Here is a 15271-nt window from a genome sequence, read left to right as displayed (position 1 = left end):
GGCAGTAGCCCCAAACCCTCTTCGATGTGCCTGAAACTTTGTTGATTGTTAATTTGGTTAATTTTAAGGTCAATTTTTCGATATCTTCATGCGGAGGGGCAGTACGACCCCTTTTATTTTTAAACATTCTTTTTTTTCGTAAAATCGTTACCTATGATGGTTACAAGCAAACCCCTTATGTCTTTACATTTTTTTCGAAATTTTACCAAAAATGCGAAATTTAAAAATGGAAAATTTGGACTTAAATAACCCGGGCAGACGGTAATAACAAAATGCATGCCATTTCAATAACAAATTCTGTTAAAATAACAAAAAGTGTTATGGAATCTTCTTCGAAAATCCATTTTTGAATAAGGCTTTAATAACAGTTTATGTTATCATAACGAAATTTGTTATTGGTCTGATATTGGTTGAAAGCCAAAACAACTTGGAAATAACATTTTTTGTTATGGAAGAATAACGCCAACTGTTATTGGGATGATCGGATTAGTTGTTAAAATAACAAAAAATAATAACAAAGATTTGTTCGAAGAATATCAATAAATGTTATGAGTTTGTTATTCCAATAACAATCAAATAACAAAAAAATCATAACGACGAATAACAAATCTTGTTATAAATAACATAAAATGTTATTGGCCTAGTATTTTCAAATAACAAACAATGTTATTCCCAAGTTATTTCCGTCTTCTCGGGAACATGTTAAAAACTATTGGTTAACAAAAAAAGCTGTGATTTTTTTGGTGACATTTTGTTTTTTTTTTTTCGGAACTTTGAGTACGCTAACAAATCCGGCGTCCAGTTTTACATAAACGTCCTTTAGACGGCAAGTTTCCAAATCATCTCCGTTCCAGACAGCATTTTTATTAAACACGTCTTTTCACGAACGACAAATTACCACTAGGGATGCAGTTTCAAGTAAATTGGAAAGGGGTCGTGCAGCTTTTTTTGATTTTGTGTGAGTTGGCAAACGAACCATATCCATTTTTGTCGAAGTCATCAAATCGATCAGTAAATTCCAAAAGATACAGATTTTTGAATATTTACTATCTTCATATAGGAAGCCGCCAAAATTGTATGGATACTTGAATGGGTGAAACAATGATACCAAACGGCTTTTCTGTGCAGTGCAGGATGGTTTAAATATCTCACAATATCAATCAAAGTAAAGAAATTCTATGTAAGAATAAAAAAAAAACTAACACTGTCTATTTTTCTCAATTGCAGATAAACCACGTGTCATCAATCTCTCAGTTCAATCCAATGAAACAAACACCGCGACAGCTCGTTTAAAAATCTCTTCGCGCAAGTAATCCGTGACCAATCGTAACACTCGTCGTCAAAACCCGCTCAACTGAGGCCACCAACAGCAACGCGATTCCAATGTGCATTCATATCCGAAGCGACATATCCGGTGACAGCAGTGGCTGCAGAACCACCAGCACCACCACCACCACATCCCTCCGGAGTAACGTCATCGGTAACGTCGGTAACGACCCGAGGGTGGTAATTGGCACAGGAAGTTGCAGGAGTAGAAGTAAAGGAAGTGGTAACAGTACCAGCAGTAGTAGCGGGTCTTCGCGGGACGAACCGATCTGCACGAACTGCACGAACGAGTCGACAGTGTTGCCAGCAGGGTTGGGGCAAGGGCTCGGGCGCAGTTGGGAATCATGAAAATTTCACCACCGTACGAACGAAGAAGCGTTAGGTACTGGAACTACTACTTCGACAGTGGAATCCACTACGACAGCAGCGGAGGAGGTGAAGCAAAACAAGCTAGTCAAGGCGACACCACCGCAGTAGAACTTTCGCAGTAGTCACACAACCGAGGATCACCGATTCTTAGTCTCTATCTCGAACAACTACTAACACACGCATTCACCAAAAGAAAAAAAATACTTACATTCAGCGAGAACGAAACGAAAACGGCATAACTCACGCATCAACATACTGCCACACCACCGAGCAAAACCGAGAACAATAGCGAGCAGACGATCCGAGCCGACGACACCCGACCAGCAAAGACAACAGAAAAACTTGGAATTGGTTCCCGGATCTGTGCGCTAACGCTCACGATCGGCAAGCGGCTAGGGTGTCTCTCACTCACTCACTCACTCACCAATCTTCGTGACTGAACTGCCGAAGACGATTCGGCGAACGCAGCGCTGAACAAAAGACACGAGAAAAATGCGAATAGAACTCTAACGCACTCAGCCGATACAACCTAACTTAAGTAGCCGTTTAAGAGTTGTATAGTAAGCTTAAATTGACACTTAAAAGTAATTGATATTGATTAATAATAAAAAGATAAAAGCATATTACTCGTAAACATAACTATAATAAAGTTTCGTAAAAAGACAAGTTTGCTGCAATTCAATAATAATATCAATAGTACTTTAACAAATTTTCAACAAATTGAACTAATATTAACAATAAATAATATAAAGGAACAGGAAGTTTAATCCATCTTAATAATACAAAGACACATGTTCGAATAATATGTCTGGAAAAAAAACTCAATAATAAACAGTGAAACTTATCAATGAAGAACAAACATCAACTAATAGCATATTGTTATTAAAATATTTAAAAACCCCAACCAAAAATCCAAAAACCCAAAAAAAAACGATTCATCACTACGAGTAATAATATCATTAGCGTAAACTAACTAACAAATTTGCTAAACCAACAAAATCCGGTACTGATACAAGACAAGTCGTGCTGACAAACAACATCCCCGAAGAGGATCGCAAAATCCGGAACAACAACAACAACAAAAGCACAAGTGGATTTAAATTACCTACAGCTAGTAGCAACCACAACAACAACAAGAACAACAGCAAAGCAACAACGCGTCTGAGAACAATAACATAAAGCAAACAACCGCAACATTGACTCGAAAGAAGCGAAAGAGGAAGAAACAACGCAAAGGTCTCTCTGAACGACCCCCCGTCGACTGATCATCGCACAGTCACTCACTCATCGCTCATCGCTAATCGCTCATCGCTCATCGCTCGTCACTCGTCACAATCGGGCACAATCGTGGCTGCGATTCGTCGGCGTCAGCAAAGGCAGCAGCGTCAAACGGCAACGGCAACGGCCCACCAGCAATGAAGAAGATCCTGGTGATCGTGATCAAGATGATCAAAGATTTCTCCAAGATCATCATGCTGAGCCGGTACCACAACTTTCGGTGCTACAAGCAGCTGCGGCTGTACAAGTGGATCATCGTGTTAATGCTGGTCGCGAACTCGGTGATGGGTGAGTACAGAGGTTTTGCCTTCCTCACTGAGGTAAGGCTATAATCCTGCTCTAAAAATGAACTTTTTATTAAAAGCTCGAAGACCCACCTTCATATATACATATCGACTCAGAATCGAAAACTGAAAAAATGTCTGTGTGTGTGTATGTGTGTGTGTGTGTGTATGTGTGTGTGTGTGTATGTATGTATGTGTTCAAAAATCTTGCCAAGTTTTCTCAGCACTGGCTGAACCGATTTTGATCGAACCAGTTGCATTCGACTTGGTTTAGGGTCCCATACATCGCTATTGAATTGTTTGAAGTTTCGATAAGTAGTTCAAAAGTTATGTATAAAAATGTGTTTTCACATATATCTGGATCTCAATTATATGCATGTAAACGATGTCCGGAACCATCATCCGACCCATCGTTGGTTAGGTAATCAAGAGACCTTTCCAACGAGTCCTCAACATCGAAGATCTGGCAACCCTGTCTCGAGTTATGACCACATAAGTGATATTTATGTACTTTTTTGAAGCCGGATTTCACTTAAATGTATGCAAACGATGTCCGGAACCATCATCCAACCCATCATTGGTTAGGTAATCAAGAGACCTTTCCAACGAGTTCACATAATTGAAAATCTGGCAACCCTGTCTCGAGTTATGACCACTTAAGTGATGATTATGTACTTTTTTGAAGCCGGATCTCACTTAAATGTATGTAAACGATGTCCGGAACCATCATCCGACCTATCGTTGGTTAGACAATCAAGAGACCTTTCCAACGAGTCCTCAACATCGAAGATCTGGCAACCCTGTCTCGAGTTATGACCACTTAAGTGATATTTATGTACTTTTTTGAAGCCGGATCTCACTTAAATGTATGTAAACGATGTCCGGAACCATTATCCGACCTATCGTTGGTTAGGTAATCAAGAGACCTTTCCAACGAGTCCTCAACATCGAAGATCTGGCAACCCTGTCTCGAGTTATGACCACTTAAGTGATATTTATGTACTTTTTTGAAGCCGGATCTCACTTAAATGTATGTAAACGATGTCCGGATCCATCATCCGACCCATCGTTGGTTAGGTAATCAAGAGACCTTTCCAACGATTCCACATAATTGAAAATCTGGCAACCCTGTCTCAAGTTATGACAACTTAAGTTATATCTGTGTACTTATTTTTGTGGACCTAAAAAAATAGCTGAAATATGTGTCCAAACCACTCATATTACCCATTGTTGGTAAAAAGTGAGGAAGGCATCAACCACATAGGTGGATTAAGTTAGTTTTTAAATTATTAATGCTTTGGTTTTTAATGTAAAATGCAAAGAACGAAAATTTTAGTTTGCGATATCACAGGAAAAATTCCAAATTGTCGCTCCTAGTTCATGCAACAAAACTCGGTTAAAATAAACTGAACATATCAATTTTGAGATTAACGGGTGTACTACAGGTTAGGTGAAATGCAGGGTGGCCACCTCGAATATACTATATGCTTATCTGGAAAAACTCGAGATGTTCTATAATATTATATTTTTTAATTCTTTGTATTTTTTAATTCTTAGGAAAAAGTTTCATCATTAATTTGCAACATTCAACCCAACTCGTTCTTGTAAAAAAGAAGTCCAAGTGCTTCTATCCCTCTCTATTCAATAGTTACTCATCCCAGATGTGTCACATAATACAATGTTTTTAGAAATCAAGTAAAACAAAACCTTTTTCTTTTTTCTGCTTTTTAATCGAAAGTTCTAGACAAAAAAAATTTTTTTTGAATTATTAAATTTCTGAACAAAAAAAGACGTAAAATTTTCAAGTTCCAAATTCCAAAAGTCTAAAAAATATCATTTCATCATTTTTGAACATTTTAGATCCAAATTTTTTAAAAATGTATTTATAGATTTAAATTGTTTTTCTATAAAAATTCAAAATACTAAAACATTAAAACTATGGAATAAAAAATTAAAAAATAAGATTCGAGGCTTGAGAAATATTTGAAAAAGTCATAAAATTTATAAGCAATCAACAATTGAAAATTTTAACTTTTAATGAATTTAAAAAATTCTAGAATAAAAAAAAAGAAATAAAAAAATTTAGAAATTAAATAACGTTAAAATGAAAATATGAAAAAAATGAAAATCAAATTTAAAAATTCAAATATCAAGATTGTCAAACTTATGAAAAATTTTATAATCAGAAACTTATTAAATCAAAATTACTATTATAAAAAAAAACGATTTTTTTTAAGATCAAAGTATTTTGGATTTTAACATTTCAAGAAAGAACGAAATCATTTTTGAATTATGAAATTTATGAACAAAAAAAAATATATTTGCGAAATTTCAGAAATAAAAAAAATTAAGAATCTAATACCTACTTCTACATTAAAACTTTCATAAATTCCAATGGTTCAACATTAAAAATGCGAAATTGCAAAATTATAGAATTTGTTCATTTTTGAACTTTATAAATTCAAAACTATAAATATGTATCTAAAAAGTGAAATAGGTTTGTCTTAAAATATAAAAAAAATAATTGAAAAATATAAATTTGTTTTCAAAGATATAAATTGTTTTCCCCTAAAATTTAAAAATTAAAATTTGAAATATTAAATTAATAAAAAAACTCAAAATGCAATAATAATAAAATTCTGGAATAAAAAATATAAAAAATTCGGGGTTGGAGAAATATATGAAAAATTAAAAAAATGTAAAAAATTAACAACTTAAATTCTCAAGAACTCAAAAATTTAAAATTCTACAATATAAAAGAAGAAATTTAAAAATTTATGAATTACATAACTTTAAAATGAAAATATAAATAAATAGCTTTAACAAAATTCAAATGAAGAAATTCTTAAATCAAGATTGTCAAATTTGAAACAAATTGTTAACCAAAAACTTCTTAAATCAAAATTGCTTATATAAAAAAAGCTTTCAACCATTTAAAATGTTTAACAATTTATGAATTTTTCGATTTTACCATTTTTGAATCATAAAATTTATGAACAAAATTAAAAATAAATTTGTCAAATTTGGAAGTTCAGAAATGAAAACGAAAAGAATCTGATACTTCTACATTAATAGTTCAATTTTTCTAAGGTTTAAATATGTTAAAATTTTAAAATTTTGAATTTCATCATTTTTGAAACTCATAAATAAAAAATAGAAATATGTGTATAAATATTGAAATTGTTTTTTTCCCAAAAATATGAAAATTGAAATCAGTGAATTTAATTCTGGAAATTTTTAAAATAAGAAAATTTCCAAAATTTCAAAATCATGATACGTTTTAATTCTATAACAAAAAAAAATCAATAATTGAGGTATTAAGAATTATTTGAAGTAGTAGGGCCGTTGCAAATATTTTTCAAAGTTTATTTTTGTCATTACTTAGATAATGATGGCAAAACAACTGGATAGGTGTTTAATGCATTTTAAAACATTTTTTTTCATTAAAATGTTGAAACTTTGGCTCGTTATTTCATTTTTTATACTTTTTTTTAAAATTTGGTCAGAGTGGAGGGACATAAATTTCAAAAAATATTTGCAACGGCCTTTAAATATAATGAAAAACTTTAAATTTAAATTTTCAAGCATTGAAAAGATTGATTTACTCGTTATTTCATTTTTTATACTTTTTTTAAAATTTGGTCAGAGTGGAGGCACATAAATTTCAAAAAATATTTGCAACGGCCTTTAAATATAAGCATAAGCATAAGCATAAGCATAGGTGCCCACCCGCAGTTGCTACTCCGTTATTGACCAGGACCTCCAGAAGTTACATCCACGAGCCGTGGAAGATAAGTGGGTGCTATCTTTCCTCGCTTCGCAACTTCTCAAAGGCCCCTATCATGCTGATCAATACCGGCGCCGGCCACGACCAGTGGTAGGGTCACGGGGAAGTGGATGGGAATGTTAGTCCGATACTTGAGTGATAGAGACCGCCCAATCGACTGCTTCTCCGACAAAGTATCACATGAGTTTTGAGGGGGTTAGTAGATGGGTATGAGGTCAGGATTCACGAGTGGCAGTGATGTGACCATGAGCATTTTGTTTATCGGTTGAAATTTTAAATCTTAGGCAGCCGGCTGCGGAAAGATAAATAATTGATTATTTAAAAAATTTGTTCTAATCGAACGCGTGCCAACCGAGCGGTAGTGCTATGGGTTGGACTTATCAGTATATTTTTACTGTTGGTACAATTAAGATAACGCGAGCAAATGTCAAAAATAGTAGATGAGTTAATACTAAAGCTGCCAGTTGGAATAAATTATTACGATCAACGAATATAAACGAAAAGAAAACAGGACACCACGTAACCGATTGTAATGAAATAAAAACAATAACTTAAACGAACTTAACCGGCGGCGTGCCTTCCTATCAACGATGGTAAAAGAAGGACTTATAAATTTAAAATATAAAAAGACTCCAAAAAATACGTTGCATAGTAACCGCGAAGTCCCGCTACTCACAATCGAATCCGAAAGATAGCTATCTAGAATTTTAAATATAGTATTAATTCGACCGCGATCCTCCAGAAATTCTTCGTCGGCGTGCCTTCCGATCAACGGTGATGTAAGAAGGGCTTTATTTATTAAAATGATTTTATATCATAAGCCTTAAAACATATTCGTCGGCGTGCCTTCCGATCATCGATGATATAGAAAGGACTTAATCCAGCAATACGACTTGCTTGTCTCGAAAAAAAAAGAATTCGGATCGTTTCTATCGAAAACTATGTAAAGAGAACAAAAATAAACTCATTGGCCAACGAACGCGCGAACTAAAAATAAGGAAAAAAGAAGAAGAAGAAGACCAATCACCCCATGCACACAAACAGCGACACAAAAGAGATGAAAACAACACGAATCAGAAGAAATCCAATCACCCCATGTACACAAATAGCGACACAAAAGAGATGGAAAACAACACGAAAAAAAAAAAAAACAGGACTGCGCGTCCACACAGGCACCGCACTACTGATGCCATTATTTAATTATAATGACCAATCACCCCATGCACTCGAACAGCGACACAAAAGAGACGGATAATAACACGAAAAAACAGGACTGCGCGTCCACACAGGCACCGCACTACTCATATTTGCAACGGCCTTTAAATATAATGAAAAACTTTAAATTTAAATTTTCAAGAATTTAAAAGATTGATTTAAATTAATTTAATTTTAGATTGTGGAGTTTTTTTTTCAAAAATCTTTAAAATTTGAAAGGAAACAGAAGTCTCACCAACTAAAAACAATTAGAAATGCATTTTACTGTGTTTAAAATCATATTTAGTATGTCTGGGATCGATCATATATTTTCAATTTTTGTGAAATTCCAATGTACAGCACTGCAAAAAGTTTCATTTCGGCGAAAAAAAAAAATCTTTTCAATTCTTGGGTATTTTGAAAACTTATGATGACAGAACAACTGGGCAGGTGTAAAATGCACTTCAAAACACTTTTTCATTCAAATGTTGAGACCATGGCTTGTTGTTTAAATTTTTATGTATTGCCCCCTTCAACACCGACCAGAGTCGAGGGACATAAACTTAAAAAAATATTTGCAACGGCCCAAAAACCTAAAACCAAAAACCTATGACAGAAGCACAGTTTGATCAAATCTAGTGAACATTTTCAAAACAACCTATGAGTCATGGGTTTCCTACGCAAAAATAACATTTTGAAAATTTGATCTAGGTGGTCCTGCCCAGTAGCGTGCCCAGCTCCTTGAAGAAGGTGGGGCAATAATATGGAGGTTTCGAATATTACGTCGTTTATGGACACCCCCTGACCAAATTTAGAACAAACTTCTGAGGATGGTGCGGCAGTTGCCCCATGTTGCCCCACCCTGTGCACGCTAGTGGTCCTCCCAAAAACCCTTAGAGCAAATTTCCGCGGAATTCGAATAAGGATCGGGCATCTGCTGAGTGTGTTTACACTTTGGCAGAGTTTTTTTTTCTTTTTAGTTTCCCATGTTATTTCAAAGATTTCAATCTAAAAAATGTACTAAACAATAGAGGAGAAAATCGTGACGTCAGAAATGAACTCAAATCACTCAAAGTTCATTTTGTGAGTGACTTTAACATTTTGGCCTAGTTTGACAGCTACCTCGTTCCCAGGTTTTCTGTGGGTGAGAAAAGGAGGCGAATACTTTATGAAAATCATACCTGTCAAAATTCCTAGCCTCAAAATTTTGTCGCGAGTTGCTTTCCTCCTCTATTATCACTTTACGAAACACAAACATTTCACAAGCAATAATTGTTGACTTATTATACTTCCAAAAAAGATCAGGCGGGCTCGTCCGGGATTTGAACCCGGGACCTCTCGCACCCTAAGCGAAAATCATACCCCTAGACCAACGAGCCCTGTTGGGAGAGGGCTTTAACAATACGGTTGGTTGATGTGTGAACAGAAAAAAGATTTCCGATAGCCTGGGAATTGTTAGTATGTATAATAAATCACTTTCAATTTTTAACATTCGTTGATTACAAATTCAAAGAAAAGAAAATCACCAAGATAACGGTTGTTTGAGTTCGTTCAAAGAGTTGAAAGCCTTACTCCAATCATTGTGAGTTATTGCTGCACTTGAATAATAAATTTTGTCCCCAAAATCCGTCACCCACGGCAAATAGAAGCCCTCTCTACGGTGAAGCACACTGGCTGTTGTTGTTCTTTCATGTTTCGGTAAAGTTGCTCGCAGAACGAAACCACGAATTTCGATCTAAACACTCATCTCTTTCCAATCTAAACAACAACAACAACAAAGAGAAAGAAAAACAACCACAAAAACCCCGGGATCAGCCCCGGAGTTCCAGGGGGCATTCAGCAACGGAATCGCGACGAGTGTTTTGGAAGTGTGTGCAATAGCCTGTCCCATTTTGAGGTCATGTCGAGGAATTTCAGGTGCTCACTTCTTAAATGATAGATTATGATGTTAGGAACAATGTTTTCTTAGACAAGAAAAAATAATAAAATACTTTCTCGCACCCCCTAGTCGATTTACTAAAAAAAGTCTCTTTTTTGAACTAATTTTCTAAAATCGCTTGGAATCAATACAAAAACTGCTTCGATCAGGTGTGTATTATCTTCAAACGATAGGTTTTTGTCCATAGATTAAGATGCACTATCAATATTGGACCAAAATTTAAGTTTTGGACTCTCCCAGGCGGATTTGTGTCGAAAAATCGCATTTTTCAAAACTTTTTTCAGAAATGTTCATTTAATTTAGGGTAGCCTATTTTTCCCAGTGAAACCAATGCATGCAGCTTGTAGGAAATTTCATGGCGAACATTTTTCCCTCTGAGAAAATCCAATTTCGACACTCCAGAGCCGAGATATTTGTGTTTTAGTAAGGAAAAAAGAGGCAATTTTCAAAATTTCTCAAAATTCAGAAGCAAGGCCTACTAATTACACGATGTAGCAAGCATATGTCTCAAAGGTCAGGGTATGCTTTTTTATAGTAATTTTGGCCGCTGAATCCGAATCTGAAATCAAATTTCGTGTAAACAGTGATGTTTTGGAGCTACACCCTTTCGGAATGTTATTTGCGTGTTTAAGAGGCAGTTTTGTAAATATTGCTCGGTTTGTTCTAGAGGTCGTATCGAGGTGCTCCGATTTGGATGAAACTTTCAGCGTTTGTTTGTCTATACATGAGATGAACTCATGCCAAATATGAGCCTCTACGACAAAGGGAAGTGGGGTAAAACGGGCATTGAAGTTCGAGGTCCAAAAACATAAAAATCTTAAAATTGCTCGCATTTTAGTAAAACTTCATCAATTCCAACTCTCTTTGATGCATTCGAAAGGTCTTTTGAAGCACTTCAAAATGAATGAGCCATAGACATCCAGGATTGGTTTAACATTTTCTCATAGCTTTTGCTAATTACTGTTAGAAATGGTTTTTAAACCTCAATATCTTTTGCAACAGCCAGCAACACCCATACTCTTTTAGTTCAAAAGTTAGGGAATTTCATGGACTATAAGCCTACGGTAATAACTTTTTGGCCAATCGCAGTTTTCCTCATAGTTTTTCGATTTTTCTAGAACATACATTTTACAACGTTAGTTATTGTCCCATAGCGGCTGTTTTTAGTCTAACTTATGTCATATTCGAAATCCTCGGAAAATTCAAACTTCAATGCCCGTTTTTACCCCACTTCCCTTTGTCGTAGAGGCTCATATTTGGCATGAGTTCATCTCATGTATAGACAAACAAACGCTGAAAGTTTCATCCAAATCGGAGCACCTCGATACGACCTCTAGAACAAACCGAGCAATATTTACAAAAACTGCCTCTTAAACACGCAAATAACATTCCAAAGGGTGTAACTCCAAAACATCACTGTTTACACGAAATTTGATTTCAGATTCGGATTCAGCGGCCAAAATTACTATAAAAAGCATACCCTGACCTTTGAGACATATGTTTGCTACATCGTGTAATTAGTAGGCCTTGCTTCTGAATTTTGAGAAATTTTGAAAATTGCCACTTTTTCCTCACTAAAACTCAAATATCTCGGCTCTGGAGTGTCGAAATTGGATTTTCTCAGAGGGAAAAATGTTCGCCATGAAATTTCCTACAAGCTGCATGTATTGGTTTTACTGGGAAAAATAGGCTACCCTAAATTAAATGAACATTTCTGAAAAAAGTTTCGAAAAAATGCGATTTTTTCGACACAAATCCGCCTGGGAGAGTCCAAAAACTTAAATTTTGGTCCAATATTGATAGTGCATCTTAATCTATGGACAAAAACCTATCGTTTGAAGATAATACACACCTGATCGAAGCAGTTTTTGTATTGATTCCAAGCGATTTTAGAAAATTTGTTCAAAAAAGTGACTTTTTTTAGTAAATTGACTAGGGGGTGCGAGAAAGTATTTTATTATTTTTTCTTGTCTAAGAAAACATTGTTCCTAACATCATAATCTATCATTTAAGAAGTGAGCACCTGAAATTCCTCGACATGACCTCAAAATGGGACAGGCTAGTGTGCAAGTATTTGCTTTTGGTGAACAAAGGCTAGGGCGAATGTACCTATTTTGGTTCTACTGTATATTACGGGAATTTCACGAAATTCCATCACGTGTGTGTGTGTGTGTGTTCGCACACACGTGTGAGGGTCCGTGGGCACGTGCGAGCGTCTTAACCTGGATTTGGGGATTCGCTGGAATTGCCCCGAGTACATGAGAACTCTTTTACCGAGTGAAGTATGCATGGCCGTGCCCGAGCCCGAGAACAATGTCGAAGTTTCTTTTGTTACCTACTCCGCGTTTTAATGTGCGTGGGAGGGGTTTTCAGTTGTGAAAAAGAAGCAAAAAAAAAAAAACTCACGAGCACACACACAGCCACACATTGGCACGCTTGTTACGGTTATTGCCGCGTTTTCGTTAATGTTTGCTTAGCGTGAGATTGTGTGTGTGTGCGCTTCAGTTGGAACGTGCTCGTTATTTGCACTGTAAATGCGAACCCGAAATGAAGTGAAAACTGTCGGGAAGTGGGAGCTGATTTTTTTCTTTTTCTTGGAATTGCCTTTATTTACAACCTCACGTGCGAGTAAAAAAAAGGATTGCGGTGAGAGGGGGCACCCGGGTTTGAACCGGGGACCTCTCGATCTGCAGTCGAATGCTCTACCACTGAGCTATACCCCCTTGTCGGAAATGGGTGTAGGTCATAATTTTTGGTTAATTTGTTTCAAGAGTTTACAAGATCAACGAAAGTCATTCTTATCAAGAGATTCATGGTTTCATTTCATAACAATTAGGCACAAGCTTGTAAAAGAGGTTTAAATTAGTTCAGTTCAGCACTTTGACGTTCAGTTATAGCTTCTAAAAGGTGTTTTGACCCTAATAGAATAATAAATAGCTCAGTAGGAAGTGAGCAGGGATGGAATAATCGCAAAAAAATCAATTTCGCTTGCGAACTTTCTTCACCCGCGAAAGAGAGAGGAGGCAAATCACGCAAAAGAAAATCGCTCCCGAAATTTTCCAAGAAAATCAATCTGCTGATGATTTTTTTGAATTTCCTTGTCAGCACAACTTAATAATATTTATTTCACTTTGTTTACACACATTGCCCATCTACAAAATGTGACAGGTCATATTTTGACGTGTGACGTTACACTTGCAAGTGTAGTAGTGAAAAAGATGTTCCCGAATAATCAAGATGATGATTTTTTTGGATTCTTTTTACCGATCTTTCGTGCGTGAGAGAGAAGAGCCAAGCTCCCTTCGGATTTTTTCTCTTGTAGATCGTCCAAATATTTTCTTTTGATGATGATTATTCCATCGCTGGAAGTGAGTATGCAAATTTCTTTAAAAAAAATTCTGGAGTTTTTTTTTGAAAAGGACCAATAAACCAAATCTTCAGTTTTTGCTTTTTGGATGTTTTTCAATACACCTGACTCAAGGCGGGTTTAAAAACATCCAAAAAGTAAAAACTGGAAATTTGGTTTATTGGACCTCCAGAATTGTAAATATTTTTTTTTATGAAAAAATTGACGACTCGGATGAAAATAATACTGAATCCTTAACTCGAATTGACTGATATGTCTCTGGTTCTAAAAAGTATCTTTTGCCTATTTTCAATATTTTTATTTAGTTTTTGATATGGTTATTGCTTATTTTTCACATTTAATTATAAAATTACATCGTTGGCTTTAATGTTGCAACAAATTGCGTTAAGTCAGAGGAACGCATGTCTATTTTGTTCCAAAATATGCGAGATTTTGAACATTAACAAGGTCATGACCATGTTATGAACAAGGTCATGTGCACAGTTGACCTCAAACAATACTTTTCAAAGCATCATATACATCACAAATGCACATAGCATGAAATTTACATTAAAAATGGGAAAGGCCGTAAAACTTTTTTTTACTTTTTGCAATACATTTTACCAGTATCATTTTTGTAAGCCACATTATTTCATAAAAAGGAGTTTACGTTCGATCTTAAATAAAATAAACTATTTTTTTATTTGATAATTGAGCTGCTAAAAATCTTTTTTAAAGTTTATGTCGTCCTCCTTTCACTAAAGCCATTACAAATTTAAGTTTAGTTTTAGTCTCCCCGTCTCTTTCATCATTTTTCTATAAAAATAAGGGGCAGAAGATTTTTTTTTTAAACTTGTTAAATCGATGGTAAACTATTCAAAACAGATTCGTGTTTTTTTCAGTCAAATAAAACCGTTTTAATTTCATACATTTTTTGAATTTCGGGTCTATAGATCGGAAAAAATATGCCGATTTTGAATGATAATTTGGCTTGAAATAAGAAATTTACTCGACTATAACTGAGGGACAAAAACTTTAAATATAATTTGTACCAGCCCATTTGACTCAAAAATTCACTTTCTCGCGTTTATAAGTATTTTCTGCATGATTGAACCAGTTGAAAAATATTTTTTTTCTGAAAATTCGTATACCATTTATAAGCTTTTTTTTGTTTTTTTTTTTTATTTGAACCAAAAAGTTTATTTTTGACATTTTCCAAATTCAGAATTGTGAGACCAAACTTTTGAGAATATTTTAGGAAAAAGGTTTTAACTTTACGGAAAAAATCATAAATTTATTAATATTTTTTCCAATTTTCGGAAACAGCATAACTGTAATACAGTGAAACCTATTTTAACGCGGTGCATTACGTTTTTCTGGAACGACGCAACATTTTTGCAATGTTTTAAAAGCAATTTGTCGGTTTTGCTCAGATCTACAAAACGCATTTTGAAGCTTGCAAAAATATTCCATGGTTTAGGAGAAATCTACGAAACAAAAAGCGTAACGCCACCGCGTAAAAAGAGATTTCTCTGTAATGCATAAAACATGTGTGACACTTTTTCCTTAGAAATTTAAAAAAATTAAGAATACTTTTTTCCGTTGCAGGCCATGCAAATTTTATATCAAGTTTATGTTCAACCACCTTCATTTTTTTGAAAACTAGGCGGGCAAAAAGAAATATCCGTAAATTCAATTTTGCATAGAAAAAACGCGACCAATCGTTGGTTAACAACTTAGGTTAAAAT

General features: G+C 35.0%; 1 protein-coding gene and 2 non-coding genes across 4 annotated transcripts in view; 1 reads left to right on the top strand and 2 right to left on the bottom strand.

Annotated features, from left to right (window-relative positions):
• LOC6049441 (neuronal acetylcholine receptor subunit alpha-7) overlaps positions 1-15271 on the top strand; it is a 232286-nt gene that overhangs the window by 33945 nt on the left and 183070 nt on the right. The window contains exon 2 of one of the 2 annotated variants that reach the window (XM_038258184.1): positions 1228-3261. In XM_038258184.1, coding sequence (XP_038114112.1) covers positions 3111-3261 — 151 coding nt within the window. In that variant the 5' untranslated portion in view covers positions 1228-3110. Of the gene's footprint in view, positions 1-1227; positions 3262-15271 lie in introns of those variants that run through there. The other variant, XM_038258185.1, reaches the window with a different exon arrangement.
• Positions 9546-9617, bottom strand: Trnap-agg. Its single transcript has one exon. It is a non-coding gene; the product is annotated as a tRNA-Pro (tRNA).
• Positions 12829-12900, bottom strand: Trnac-gca. Its single transcript has one exon. It is a non-coding gene; the product is annotated as a tRNA-Cys (tRNA).

This window comes from Culex quinquefasciatus, chromosome 2 (genome assembly GCF_015732765.1).
Source record: "Culex quinquefasciatus strain JHB chromosome 2, VPISU_Cqui_1.0_pri_paternal, whole genome shotgun sequence".
Taxonomy (NCBI): Eukaryota; Metazoa; Arthropoda; class Insecta; order Diptera; family Culicidae; genus Culex; species Culex quinquefasciatus.
This window is presented reverse-complemented; position numbering and strand designations above follow the sequence as displayed.